At 37.7% G+C, this 14,903-nt stretch overlaps 3 protein-coding genes and 1 long non-coding RNA gene across 5 annotated transcripts; 2 read left to right on the top strand and 2 right to left on the bottom strand.

Moving 5' to 3' along the window:
* Nucleotides 1-4,577: 4,577 nt before the first annotated feature.
* Gatc (glutamyl-tRNA(Gln) amidotransferase subunit C, mitochondrial) lies at nucleotides 4,578-5,288 on the top strand. The gene has a single exon (XM_071698148.1). It carries the CDS (start codon nucleotides 4,773-4,775, stop codon nucleotides 5,286-5,288), a length of 516 nt encoding a protein of 171 aa, XP_071554249.1. The 5' UTR covers nucleotides 4,578-4,772.
* On the top strand, nucleotides 5,285-6,523 carry Dnapol-gamma35 (DNA polymerase subunit gamma-2, mitochondrial). The gene is made up of 2 exons (XM_071698145.1): nucleotides 5,285-5,830; nucleotides 5,938-6,523. The coding sequence occupies exons 1-2, from the start codon at nucleotides 5,285-5,287 to the stop codon at nucleotides 6,370-6,372; spliced, it is 981 nt and encodes a 326-aa protein (XP_071554246.1). The 3' UTR covers nucleotides 6,373-6,523.
* On the bottom strand, nucleotides 6,448-8,113 carry Kdelr (ER lumen protein-retaining receptor). The gene is made up of 3 exons (XM_071698147.1): nucleotides 7,650-8,113; nucleotides 7,331-7,520; nucleotides 6,448-7,245 (listed from the first exon to the last, which is right to left on the bottom strand). Exons 1-3 carry the CDS (start codon nucleotides 7,738-7,740, stop codon nucleotides 6,888-6,890), a joined length of 639 nt encoding a protein of 212 aa, XP_071554248.1. The 5' UTR covers nucleotides 7,741-8,113; the 3' UTR covers nucleotides 6,448-6,887.
* A 3,228-nt stretch (nucleotides 8,114-11,341) lies between these two features.
* LOC139768199 (uncharacterized) lies at nucleotides 11,342-14,072 on the bottom strand. Of its 2 annotated transcripts, none has more exons than XR_011717297.1 (2): nucleotides 13,491-14,072; nucleotides 11,342-12,856 (listed from the first exon to the last, which is right to left on the bottom strand). It is a non-coding gene; the product is annotated as an uncharacterized lncRNA (long non-coding RNA). The 2 variants fall into 2 exon arrangements; XR_011717298.1 differs by having other exon boundaries at nucleotides 13,560-14,072.
* Nucleotides 14,073-14,903: the final 831 nt, after the last annotated feature.

Here is a 14,903-nt window from a genome sequence, read left to right as displayed (position 1 = left end):
AGGTACTAATGAAGGGTGGGATTGTCAAATAATTAGTAATAATTGAAAAAATTTTTAAAATGCTGTCACCTCATAACCTTATTTTCTAATATAAACAGTTGTATACGTAATATGTACGAAATTAAACTTCCCCTTCAGAAGACGTGCACAAACAATAACGTACCTTTAAAATTGAGATTGAAAGCCTAGAATAAAAATGGGAGCTTTGAAACAATCGTGTATATTTTTCACAAAAATATTCACGCAGAGCAGCAATCATGTCACAGCAGTAGTTCACGGATCTTGCGAGAGACGGCGCGATGGCGCACGCAGCTGTGGGCAGTTTCGGGGTTGGCTACATTGTCTGATTCCTACACAGCAATCGAACCAGGACAGATATATGATACAGATATCTCGTTAGGCATTTTTACATTTTTTTCAATTATTACTAATTATTTTACAATCCCACCCTTTATTAGTACCTAAACTTTACTCCTGTAAAAGGATTTTGCGATCTATGAAGCCGTTTCAAAGAACGAGCTTTGAAAGATATGTGGTACAGATATCTCGTTAGGCATTTTTACATTTTTTTCAATTATTACTAATTATTTTACAATCCCACCCTTCATTAGTACCTAAACTTTACTCCTGTAAAAGGATTTTGCGATCTATGAAGCCGTTTCAAAGAACGAGCTTTGAAAGATATGTGGTACAGATATCTCGTTAGGCATTTTTACATTTTTTCCAATTATCACTACTTTTTTTATATTCCCACTCTTCATTAGTATCTATACTTTACTCCTGTAAAAGGATTTTGCGATCTATAAAGCCGTTTCAAAGAATGAGCTTTGGCAGATATGTCGTAACAGATGCCTCGTTAGACAAGAACAGATATTTCTCGTATTATTGGCCGCGTTCAGCAGACACAACTGTTGAGTTCGTCTTATAACACTCTGCGTTGATTGGTTGGTTCTAAAAGTAAGAGCCAATCACGTTCGATTGCTACTCAGCGGCTTGGTCTGTTGAACGCGCCCATTCCTTTCTCTCCTATGTATGTAATTTACATGCACCCATTTATTCCTCTCTCTCTCTCTCTGTCTCTCTCTCTTTCTCTCTCTCCCTCTCTACATCCCTGTCCCTCTCTCTCTTAGTATACTGGATAGCGTATTAGTATGGTAAAATCAGGATTTTTTGGAAGTGGTGTTAGGATTCCAGGGTATATTTGAAGAAAGAAAAACGGTAATGTTATTTAGGACAAGAAACTGTATTTATTATTTCGTTGATAAAATGTTGGGAAATATAAACGAAAATACATGTATAAATGAAATATATTATTTTTTTTATTGTTACTGTCGAAAGTAAATAATATTACATAAAACCAGTAATGCAATTGAACATAGATATACATACACACGCACACGCATACGCAATCGCACATATATACATACGCATACGCACATACATATTATTTTTATTATTTTTTCTGTGGGCCCCAGGCCCCGTCCACGATGACGATATCACGGACATGAGACGTCTCCAGGATCATGCTCCGATTACTTTGTACTAACAATAAGAATAATTCTGCATAAACTTTTTTTACTTTGTGCCTTTATATGTATTTTTCAAGCAAAGTGCATTTGCAGAATTTATGCGATGGAAGATGTATACACACACACACACACACACACACACACACACACACACACACACACACACACACACACACACACACACACACACACACACACACACACGTGTGTGTGTGTTTATATATGTATACATATATCTTCCATCGCGTAAATTCTGCAAATGAACTTTGCTTGAAAAATACATATGATATAAAGGCACAAAAGAAATTTATGCAGAATTATTCTTAGTACAAAGTAATCGGAGCACGATTCTGGAGACGTCCCGTGTCCGCGATATTATCATCGTGGACGAGGCTCCGGGCCCAGAGAAAAAATAATCGTACTAACGATAGACCCCCGATATTGTCGTACAAAATGTATGTCTACCTATCCCACTATCCCTAGCTTCTTCTCCTCTGTATATTATAATGAAAAAAACGTATCCAACTGAAAAAGGCCCGTTTAGCGACATAGGAAGCCGATGCCAGTCTCACGCGAAAAGCGAACGTCGAATTTATAACACAATGGCTGCGTTCGGGAACACCGCGCTATTAGCGCTATTGCATCATTCTATCTTTCTGCGGGGTCCACTTGACGCTACAAATGCTTCGAAGCATTCCTCTTCTCTTTTCTTTCAATGAAGAAAGAAGGAGAAGAAGAACGCTCCAAAGTATTTGTAGCGTCAAGTGGACCGCAGCCTTTATCGTTCATCAGGTGTAAAACAAGGATAAAATAAGCAAATAGCACTAATAGTGTCTTCCCGAACGCACCCAATAAATTAGTATTTAGCATCTCGAATTTCTATCAAGAAACGAGACAGGTCATTTTTTTGTTTTCTAACCGAATTTCACTAATATCTAAACGTCAGAAACGCACGTGGTCCGAGTTAGCACAGTCCGACAGATTTCTTCCTATAGGCGGCATAGTTGCCAAAATATATTTCATGCGTGAAAAGAAAATTAATCTGCAAAAATCAAATAATATTATAAGCGCGAAAAAATATACACGAAGAATTTATTTTGAGAATCAGAAAGATTAAAAAAACGCGACAAAGTTTTTTCCCTCCGGATGAAATTCCAACGTGCGCTTCTAAGGTCAACGCGCATCCTTTGCTAAACGAATAAATTCATACACATTTTCCTGCCAGATTTTTATTGACGTGATGCAGACGGGTGTACAACTGAGCCTCAATAAAACGCGAGTAATCGTAAATCAATTATGCGAAAGATATTAGATCTTATATTCGTCAATAAAGTTATAAAATCCGCAAACAATGCGAAAATTTGCGCATAGTCCCTCGTGATCAAATATAAATGCATCGCGTCGCTTCGCTAATGATCGGATAAACACTCTCGAAAACGCAACAAAATATTTGCTCCACGAAATAAGCTCGCACAAATCGCATCTGACAAAACTGAAATTTAACAATTATATATAAAATCAAAAGCTATAAATTAGTTTTTTGTTTTGAACAAGAGAAGTTGAGACACGTAGCGATAAAATTGAATGAATTCTCAACACGATAAAAATAAGTTTAATAATTTTCTTCTACGGTTTTCGTTTCCTTTTTAAGAAATAAAGATGTTAAAAAAAATCAATACAAAGTAATATGTTACAAAAGTTTCTCTTGGTGTAAATTTTCAAAAGGAGGAAAGCAAGTTTGAAAGAATAATATGATAAATCAACATTCTCTGAATACATATTAGAAACCATTTTTTTTATATACAATTTCTTTTATATTATCTGGTACATCTTTTTTCTAATTAGACTGATTGCTAATATATCTTTTAATATGCATAAAAAAATATATTTAAATTCTTAGTGCTTCTGCATGATAGTGCAATAATTTCAGATTTTTTGCCATCACCTATTACTTCAGACTATCAATCTTACTGAAAAGGAACCTGCGTAGATTTAAACAAATAATGGAGAATTATGAATAATATGAGGTTTCCAACGCTGAGCTTTTTATGTAAACTCTTTCAAAGGATCTATCCATTCTTGATGGGGTAAAATAATAACTTCTATAACAAATGCAATAAATATTAAATTTATAGTATTGATTTATCTAATTAATTTTATTCTGTCTTTATATAGAAAAATATATACACTCAGTCTTAGCATCAGAGTAGAGGGTAACGCAGCTGATGAACAGTATAGATATAATAACAAACTGAATAAAAATCTTATTAATATCATTATGTTATAATAATTAAAATTTTTATTCAGTTTGTTATCTATACTGTTCATCAGCTGCCGTTACCCTCTACTCTGATGCTAAGACTGAGGTATATTTTTCTATATAAAGACAGAATAAAATTAGTTATATAAATCAATACTATAAATTTAATATTTATTGCATTTGTTATAGAAGTTATTATTTTACCCCATCAAGAATGGATAGATCCTTTGAAAGAGTTTTACATCATTCATTTACATTACAAGAAAAAAATTATTAGACGTGCAAGAGATGCAGTAAATTGCCAAGTCTAATAAATACCCGCGTCAATACATACTATGTATACTAATTCACATTCTCAATTATGCTACTGTTATTATTTGTCATCAGACAATTATAAACATACACATAATAATTAGATACATATTATATATATATACGCACATGTGTGCATAAGAATATATGTAATTTATAAAAAGCGGGTGCTTATTAGCCTTGATACGTTACTGCCTTCTGCTACGGACGGCCAGAAAGCATTTTCAGGTTCAGGCCGTATTGCTAAGAATCCATAGACGCGGCAACGCCGCGCGGCGTTGCCGCGTCTATAGCATATGTCTCTCTACCACCGTGCGTGTGAGCAATTCAGTGGTGTGTGTACATGTACGGAGTTTCGCGTTGTCACCACCAGTGGTCACCACCTTACGTGGTGGCGTTTTCGCGTCGGAGTTCGGCCTTTGCTTTAGTTGACATTACCGACGTCGAGGAAGTTCTTTTATGTGCCATGGCCTTTAGCATCCCCTTAAAGTCCAAAGAAAAGAGAAAGACGAGAGGAACGACTGGAACGAGAGGTTTTATGAGTATAGAACAGTATAGAAAGTGTACCCAAAAGGAATCGAAGGGAGCATATTCTCGGACACGCATTAAAAATTTAAAATCTGAGGCTCTGGAATCCTGAGTCAAATCAGATCAGCGGGACGTCGTCGAGCATGGCTTTGCTTCGACGAATTCAACCAGCATACAGACTCTTCGGCGAAGGTGTCGTAGTCATCTTTTCGCGTCGAGGTAACGCTGTTCCATCTTTCAGAACGTGCTGCTTTTCGACGGCATCAGCGAGACAGCAACAGCATCAACAACCAGAGACCAATAACGAAGTGAAAAACTGCGACAGTCGGTCGAGCGGTGACAAGAAACCGGTTATCGACGAAACGACGATCCGGAGGATTGAGAGACTGGCGCTGGTCGGCTTCGAGTACAGGCAGAACAAACGGGTGCTGGAGGAGGCAATAGCGTTCACCGAGCGGCTGCGGACGGTCGGCATCGACGAGACCGTGCGTCCGATGTACAGCACCCTGGAGAACGATTGTATTCACCTGCGGGACGACGTGGCGCGACACGACGTCGATCGGCGCGAGATACTGAAGAACGCCGCAGTGTTAGAAGAAGAGTACTTTGTCGCGCCACTGGCGACAAACAAGGAAAAGGAGAGCGAGCCGAAACGATGAGTCTAGAAGCTGTGTTGAAGGCTGTTGGCCCACATTTCCTTAGTCTGTCCGAGCGAATGTTTGTGTACGGGCCCCAGGGCAAGTTGCTACTGAGGAACCTGGAGGAGCACTGGTTTACACACTGCGTCACGATGCCACACTACAACGTGTTTCCATGCGACGTGATCGTAGACACGTTGCAGCTACTGCGGAGCAACTCGATGGACGAGGTACTGCCATTCGCGCTCGCCACGCTTGCGACATCCAAAAGCGGGTGGAACGAGTCGTTGCTGTCGGCAGGTGGTAGGATACCGTCCCACAGAACAGCCAAGATCAACGTGTTCGTCGATGCGCCGGACGCGAAGAGTCTGCTACACAAGAAGCAGAGGGAGCGCAAAGTGTGGTGGCGCAAACTCGCCCAGCACCCCTCGAGATTTGTGCTCGCTGAGGCGAAGAAGACACGGAATCTCGACGTGACGGAGATAGAGGCGCGGTTTTCCTTTGGAAATATTATCGTGGAAACGATCACTCATTATCCTGGCGTACGCAAGTTGTATCCTCAGGTAATAACGCTTTCTTAATAAACTGCGATATATCGATAACATAATGAGAAATAGAGAGAGAGACAGAGAAAGAGAGAGAATTATTTAAATGGGGTATTTATTTACAGGCCGAAAATAATAAAGATAATGCTGCAGACGTGCATATGGTCGAGCATGTCGCTTCCTTGGATTGGGGCTGCTTGGCGTTACTCTGCGACAGCCACATGTTGGATAAATCAAATAGAGCGTATATTCATCCTAAGTTATCCCCATACAAAATTACGTTCCACATAGCGAGACAGGAGAATGAAACTGATTCGGATATAGAAGACTTAAATCGCTTTGTGCTATACTTAAGCAATATGCTTAGGACGAGAGGAATCTCTACCATATTGACGAATACAGAACAAATCATAGAAATGTGCCTGATCCCGCACGTCGTGTCGGTGGATAAGACTAGTCTTAAGAATGGCGTTGTACATGTTAAAAATCGCTCGACGACTCTTAGCGAAACGGTTCATATTACCGACTTGGTAAAGTATATTAGTTTGCGTTCTTCTTGATTTGCTACAATGGCACAACCGGATTTTTTTCGATCGATGTTACCAATCATGAGATGTTGCTATCATGTAACTATATTTAATTATTAACTATATTTATTACTGACAGTTACAACGATATAAACTGTAAATATAAGTGAAAATTCTGGTTCTACATTCTCTCCTCTTTATCCCTATTTTGCTGACTCTCTGAATTTTAAGATAAACAGCTATCTCTTGATCTTGCGATACACTTACTTGAAATGAAGTACGCGAAAGAAAATAATAAAGGCAACTTAGACTTTTCTCGTCCTGGGAAAGGAGACGCAGCACGTGGCATTGTACGAAGGACGACGGAAGGAAGGAAGAAAATGTTTGGGAAGGGAACGCTGCCAGATATTTCATACTTGGTTGAAACGTACACTACCGTGCACGTTCGACGAGCCGCCCAGGATTGCCCGAATTTATCTCGAATTGGCGATGCCACAGAGGCAGTTGATTGTTTCTCTGATACACGAGGATAATACTCTCAACTGAAGCTAAGCAGGTAGTTGTAGCTTCTTGCCTTTGAGTACTTTGGTAATATAGAGGTAGAAAAAGTCACAATAGAGAACTGTTTGCACCAATCCGGCGACTATAGCGATCAAGTCGTAGTGATCCTCAGCGTAGTAGCGGTAGACCCAGTTGAACAGATACAGGCCTCTGTATGATCCTAATGCAAACAAGTAGTGGCTGGTAATGCTTTCCGCCTCGCCTGTTTTTGACACCAGGAACAACTGGGGTAATATCGCCACTGACTCTAGGTAAATGCTGAACGTCCACAAGACCTCGACAGGGGACAGCTCATGATTGATTAACAGTGCCAGGACAAACGCGGGTAAGATCAGGAACTCGATCCTGCAACAGAAAGCCCGTCTGTCAATGGAAGTATCCACAGTGAAAACGCCCTGGACAACTTCTCGATAACAATCTTGGGCCTCACCTGAACGTATCGTGATTATGATCGTACGTGGCTTTGAACTTGACGTACATCAAGAAGACCGTGGCGAGGGACGTGGCGATGAATATGATCTTCATGAACGTGTTATACGCCGAGATGAATGTGGTGAACAGGTCTAAATAACGGGTGGTATAAACAATCGCAAAGAGGATCTGCGATTTGCCACTGATACCTGCGAACAGTTCAAGCGTCGATAATCGCTGTCAGTGGAGCGGAACGTCACCGGCGTTCGGTCGTAACACATCAAGCTCGTCATGAACACGCGCGTCCCTGAGCGAAACGATCAAGGCGGTTCACTCACCGGCGCAGCTCCGTGTCTTCCATATTTTGAGGAGTAGGATGATAATGGCTAAAAGGTGCGACAGGTCGCCCAGCAGTCGGAATATATTCATGCTTACGGTCGCGGGGGTGTGATTTTACGTAAAAAAACCCGCGGAGGAGTCAGAGAGCCAGCTCGCGCAGCTCGCTCGACGGCGGCACACAAATATGACGTGGCTCTGACTGCGGCTAAAGCAGATGGCCGACCCTCCCAAATCAGATTGAACCGTGTTGGACTGCATTCGAAAACTTCACTCGGGTGCACAACTGCACACCAGTATTGTTTTATCTTTGTTCAATTTTCAGTATGATAGGAAGCTTTCCAATAAGCGACACAAGTCGACACAAACATCGTTCTATCTTTCTTTTTTGGCAATGAGTAACAAAGATAAAACGATACTTGTGTCGCTTGCTGGAAAGCTGCCATAGGCCGCGTTCAGCAGACACAACTGTTGAGTGTCGTCTTATCAACACGCTACGTTGATTTGTTGGGTCTAATGGCGTTTTCGATTTGCAACTCAACCGACTCAGGTCGCATCATGTATACAGGACTCTAGCATCATTGACGTGGAATACATACATATCTGTGTATGTATTCCACGTCCATTGATGCGACCCGAGTCGGGTCGAGTAGCAAATCGAAAACGCCATAAGGGTGCGGTCACATGGCATGTATTTTCCGAGTAACGCGTAACTGCGTAACCAATTAGAAGCGTTTCGCATTTTCGGTTAAGCCCGTATCAGACTACGGATTGGGATTGAGATTGGATTGAAATTTAATCAATCAGAATAAAGAAAACTGATCTCAGGTTTAGTAAACTTTGCTCTGATTGGTCAAATTTCAATCCAATCTCAATCCCAATATGTAGTCTGATACAGGCTTTATTCCCGTATTAGACTACGGATTGGGATTGAGATTGGATTGAAATTTGACCAATCAGAGCAAAGTTTACTAAACTTGAGATCAGTTTTCGCTGTTCTGATTGATTAAATTTCAATCCAATCTCAATCCCAATCCGTAGTCTGATACGGGCTTTACGCATATTCGCGCTTCTGATTGGTTACGTGATACGCGTTACGCGGAAAATATCAGTCCATGTGACCGCACCCTAACAGTAAGGCTGAGTTTCCACTGAGCGCGTCACGCGTCGCGTCGTCTGTCGTTAACCAATCAAAACATCCAATTTTATTACATTATTTGTGATGGAATGTTTGGATTGGTTAACGACAGACGACGCGACGCGTGACGCGCTCATTGGAAACTCAGCCTAAGGCCCAGTTTCACAGTGGCCAGTTAGCTTAACTAGTAGTTAATTCTCACTCTCCGTCTCTTTCTAACCTTTGAGGTTAGAAAGAGACAGAGAGTGAGAGTTAACTACTAGTTAAGCTAACTGGCCACTGTGAAACTGGGCCTAAGAGCCAATCACGTTCGATTGCTACTGAGCGGTTTGTTCTGCTGAATGCGCCCATTGGCTCCGAGTGATTGATGTAAACTAGGCCAGTAATTTCTAGGAAATTACTAGACTGCTGCTCGCTGCTGCTCGCTGCTGCTGCATTTCACAATTTCACTACGGCTGCGGTCCATTTGATGCTACAAATGCTTCGAAGCATTCTTCTTCTCCTTTCTTTCAATGAAGAAAGAAGGAGAAGATGAACGCTCCAAAGCATTTGTAGCGTCAAGTGGACCGCAGCCGAAGAAAGAAGAAGAAAAAGAACGCTTCGAAGCACTTGTAACATCAAATGGACCGCAGCCTACTCATGAAAATCCACCTTAAGGGGATCCTATAGCGGCAGTGCACTTTATGCACTAAGTGCACACTTTAACTCGAATTTTATTTATTATAAATGTTTAAGAGCAAAAATGCAAAATCGGGCTGTGTAGGGAACTACATATGAGCTTACTGATTAAAAATATCCTAAATGGAATAAGATTCATTCGATATTTTGGCTAAATTCTACTAATTCGTAAAAAAATTACGAATATATATATATATATATATATATATAATCTCAGATAAATTACTTATTTTACAAATTATTTGTTTGAAATAAATAATTTAATTATTGCATTACGTGCTACACAATAATTATATGTTTTACATATACTTATATATATATATATATATATATATATATATGTACAAACTTATTTCTTACAAATACATATCTATGTATATTTATAAATTGTGATTTTGAATATTGAGAATATAAAATGGGCCCCTCCAACGCCCATTTCCGTGAGAACGCAACCAATATCTTTTTTTCGTCTCTTCGATTTTTATTTACAAATGATACATTTGTAAAAATCAATAACGTTACAACAGACGCTTCTGGCATTAATTTTGTCAGTACCGTCACAATAAACGAATCTGATTTTTATTATAATCAGTACCGTCCGAATAGACGCTTCTGACATTTATTTTTATTTTATTTTTGTATTATGGGCCCCTCCAACGCCCATTTCCGTGAGAACGCAACCAATATCTTTTTTTCGTCTCTCCGAATTTTATTTACAAATGATACATTTGTAAAAATCAGTAACGTTACAACATACGCTTCTGGCATTTTGTCAGTACCGTCAGAATAAACGTATCTGATTTTTATTACAATCAGTACCGTCCGAATAGACGCTTCTGACATTTATTTTTATTTTATTTTTACTTTTTTACCCAGGTATGTTTTCGATATTCAAATATCTTTCTAAATATTATTACAGTGTACGTAACTTTCTAAATAATATTAGATCGTATGTTTTCATCTTGTGAAAGGCAACAGTTCATCTCCCTCTATAATTTTCATAAAGTGTTGTCTCATGCACTTTACGTCCTTGGAATATTTTTCATCACAAGGATTGCCTCCTAAGGCTACAGTTGTGGCAAAAGCATACGCGCCCCCATACGCACCCCCATACACGCCCCCATACGTGCCCCCATACGCGCCGCCATACGCGCCCCCATACGCGCCCCCATACGCGCCGCCGTCGGCGTCAAGATGGCCTTATATATAAACTTATATATATACTTACTTATATACTTACTTAGGGCCAATTCCTTTTAGTGACACAAGTCGACACAAACATCGTTCTATCCTTCTTGGCATTCAATGAATAACAAAGACAGAACGACACTTGTGTCGACTTGTGTCACTAAAAGGAATTGGCCCTTACTTACTTACTTACTTATACTTACTTACTTACTTATATTTTATATGTATTTTTATATGTATTTTTTTTATATGTATAAATCACTTGTAGGATGCAATCCCAGTAAACAATTTGTCAGCAAATTGTAACCAAATTGACACCAAATACGCGCAAAACTTGTCGACAAATTCGGTGCGATCTGTGTCTGCAATACGCTTGTGTTTTGCTAGCAAAGCTGGTGTACATGACTTGACACCAAATTGACGCCAAATATCGAGCAAAACAGGGCAGCAAAAGTTCAACGGCAAATTTGCGCCATATTGTGAACAAGGCTTGCCAACAAAAGCTCGACAGCAAATTTGTGCCAAATTGCGAGCAAACCTTGACGAAAGAACTTGACGCCAAATTGACACCAAATACCGAGCAAATCTTGATGACACAGCTTGACGCCAAATTGCAGCAAGCCTTGTTACGTAGCCATTAATAAATACTAAAATATTTTTTTTTTTTTAGGAAAAATTAAAAGCATTAAATTATAAAAAAGCATATAATTTGTTATTGATTTACAATAAATTATTTTATACATATGTTACATATGTTAAAAGAAATCTTTATATTTATAAAACATTATAAGACATTTATAAAATCTAACGGTGGCAATAAAGTAATTAATTATATATTAATTACAGTAAATGTTATACAATGTGAATTTACTGACATATGCAAACATTTAACTTTGTCAACAGCACATACAATATTTGTAAACACTCGAGAATCTTATATAATGCCTGTAACACATACTCCGTGCGCAGATAATGCATTGGCCGGTATAAGAAGGATTTATAGAATCTTACTGAAAACACGAGTATAATTTCTATGAAAATGCATCTAAAACAATATTCTTATAAGCCTAATACTACTAACTTTCCTTTCTTTAATCATACAATAATAACTACCGTGCATATTTAAACAACTAGTTCAAACTTGAAACACGATTTATTATTTGCAAGAATGCAAAATTGAAATAAACAAATGTTCACAATGTGCATAGTTCGTCGATTACGATGGAATAATGCAGTACTGTTGTCAGAAAGAAATAACAAAAGAATAATATACATCATTTAGGTGCAAGCAACCGAAGTGAATTTTGTAGTGTTTGATGTAATAGAAATTAATATACAGCAGAAAAAAACTGTTCAAACAAAACTTTTAAACCGTTCAAACAAAACTTTTAAACTATTCAAACAAAACTTTAAACTTTTACAGATAAAAAAATACACGATATTTCATCAACAGTTCCAAGATTATTTTGAGAAATATTTTAATCAAAGAAAGAATATGTAAAATTTTTAATATTGCAAGAATATAATAGTTATAAAACTAAAGCATTTCCCTTGTATTTTAAATTGTTTTAAATTGTTTCTATTTTAAACTAATATTACAATTTTGCCTTAATCAGATTCAAACGGCAAGTAGAATGAAACATTTTATTACATAATATTACATATTCTTTATACTCTTATAACTCTTCTTTAAGACTATAAGAGTATAACTCTTTATACTCTTATAACTCTTCTTTATAACTCTTATTTTCACGAAACATTTCGAATATTTTTTATTCTCATCACTATTCTCGCAGTTTTCAGAATTATCATCGTTGTCATCTGAATGAGCCTCGTTATTGTTGCCGGTGTGTCTGTTAATGTTAAATATATCTCTATAATTATCGTTATTTTCGAAATCAAAGTGTTCAGAGTACTCAAAATGATCAGAATTATTAGAAAATTCAGAATGGTGAGAAAGTTCAGAATGATGAAAAAGTTAAGAATAATGAGAAAGTTCAGATTCTTTTTGATTATGAAGAAAATCTGGTATTACGGAACTTTGGCTTTTAACGGAAGCATGTGCTTGCTGAATATGCGACTGATCGAATTCAATTAAAGAATCTGTTGAATTGAGTTCTTCTACAACTTCAACATTCACTTTCTGCCTTTTAACTTTCTTAGAAAGCTTATGAAACGGTGTTTTTTGGCATGTTCTAAAATAAACTGTAAATAAATTTAAATGTTATGTTTACATAAAATACATAGATTTCAAAATATATACTATCTTTACTCTTTAAAAACATTTATTTTTTCAGATTTTCTACTGCACAATTACTATAACAAATGAAATGTTAATGGAAAAAAATATAACTAAATTAATTAAACTAACAGTACAAAATAAACTTATAGGATGGAAGGCTGGCTGATTTTCTCGAGTTATAAAAAGGTCATCAATTTAAATTTAAAAACAAAATCTCGTTTAATTAAACAAATTTTAAATACAATTAACGTTTTACGTTTCGACTTTATATACTTAGTCTTCTTCAGAAACCTGATACATAAGAGATAATACATAAAAAATAATTAAAAAATAAAAAGAAATAAAATTGCTACAGATAAAAAGGATAGAGAACAAAGCCGCATACTTTGGACTGACTTGCCAGAAATGTAGCTAAGATCTACACTATGACATAGTATAGACCTTAGCCACAATTAATGTATATACGAGTTGTCAAAAATAGAATGAAATAAGTCAAGTAATAAAATTGTTACTATTATCTATACTGTTGTTATTATTATCAAACGATATTATTTATTATTTGACAGTGTAAAATTGTAATGCATATATTAAAATTACATTAGGGCTAGAATATAAACCAGAGCCACAAGAATGAGAGCAATTCCAGATCTTAAGACGAGAATTAACCTTGCAGAGCCCCTTGTACTACCACGATCAATGTCGATCTTCCAATATGGCGTCCCAAATGAGAATATCGGAAGGGCCCTGCTCGCTGGACCGGACTCCTCGCCTCAATCCTCCCTCAAGCTCTCCTTTTCCTGGCGGTGAGCTCTCCTTGGGAAGTCGAATCTCGCTCGGTTGGTCTCCAGAATACGTGCCGCTTAGCTCAATCAGTTACGAAAGAAGGAAAACGTACTCGTCTCGTCCGAAGAAACGCAGCAAGAGCGGCCATGACACTGAACAAGAGCGAGGAAGGAGGTGGGGGCGCGTTGAAAGTGGCGACTCACGTGTCGCGCCATCTGAATGAAACGCCCTAAACATCGCTTGGTATTTGGCGTCAATTTGTTCTTAAGTTTTGTTACCAAAATTTGCTCAATATTTGGCATCAATTTGGCGTTAGGTTTAGTCAACAAACTTTAACAGCAATTTGGTGCCAATTTGTTATCAGGTACTACTAAGCTTTGCTCGATATTTGGTATCAATTTGGCGTTAATTGTGTACGCATGTTTTGATACGTATTTGCTAGCAGTTTGTCGACAACATTTGATAAAACAAATTTTGATGCAAATTTGTACCATTTCTGAAACCAAAATTTGTAGCAAGTATTTGGCATTATTTGTTCGAACAGATTTGGCTATCTGGGGTATTTGGCATTATTTGTTCGAACAGATTTGGCTATCTGGGAATAAGCATGTTTTTGATGCCTGCCCCCGACATTTGCGGCACGAGCGAAGCGAGTGCTGCTGGTCGTGGGGGCAGGCATCAAATACATTCGAAGAGTCAAGTCTTGTCATATTTTGTTGAAAATTATTTATGTTAACATTGTCTCTTGAATTTAATGTGCTTTTCAAAATTGACCAAACACTCCATAAAGTTGACGGCTTTAATTTTTTAGATAGGTCCTTAAAATACACAATCAAATTATTTTCTTCACAGTTTGACAGTGAAGTTTTGTGTTCTATCTGCCACTTTTTATACGTGTTGTAAACAAGATTGTATCGATCAACAGATTTCTTTGGCAACGTATCTGTATTTATTATCAATCGCGCTTCTGCATCGAAATTTCGTATAACTTCTTCCTCGTCTACGGATTCATCAGATGACATATTGTTCATTTTTGCTAGATTATTGAATTGACTTTAATAATATTTTAATATTAAATTAACTGACGACAGAACAATATTGATGATTATTTTTAAGGTTAAAGGGCGTTAAGGTTTAAGGTTATAGAGGGCGCGCGTGTACTTCTCACAGGGAGTAAATGTTAAACTTTCGTCCCTGCTATTAGGGACGAAAGTACGTACTTTCGAC

This window comes from Temnothorax nylanderi, unplaced genomic scaffold, assembly GCF_030848795.1.
Source record: "Temnothorax nylanderi isolate EJ_2023f unplaced genomic scaffold, tnyl_v1.0 TNYL_tig0015_pilon, whole genome shotgun sequence".
NCBI lineage: Eukaryota > Metazoa > Arthropoda > Insecta > Hymenoptera > Formicidae > Temnothorax > Temnothorax nylanderi.
Note: the sequence above shows the minus strand (reverse complement) of the source record. Positions and strands in the feature narration are given on the sequence as shown.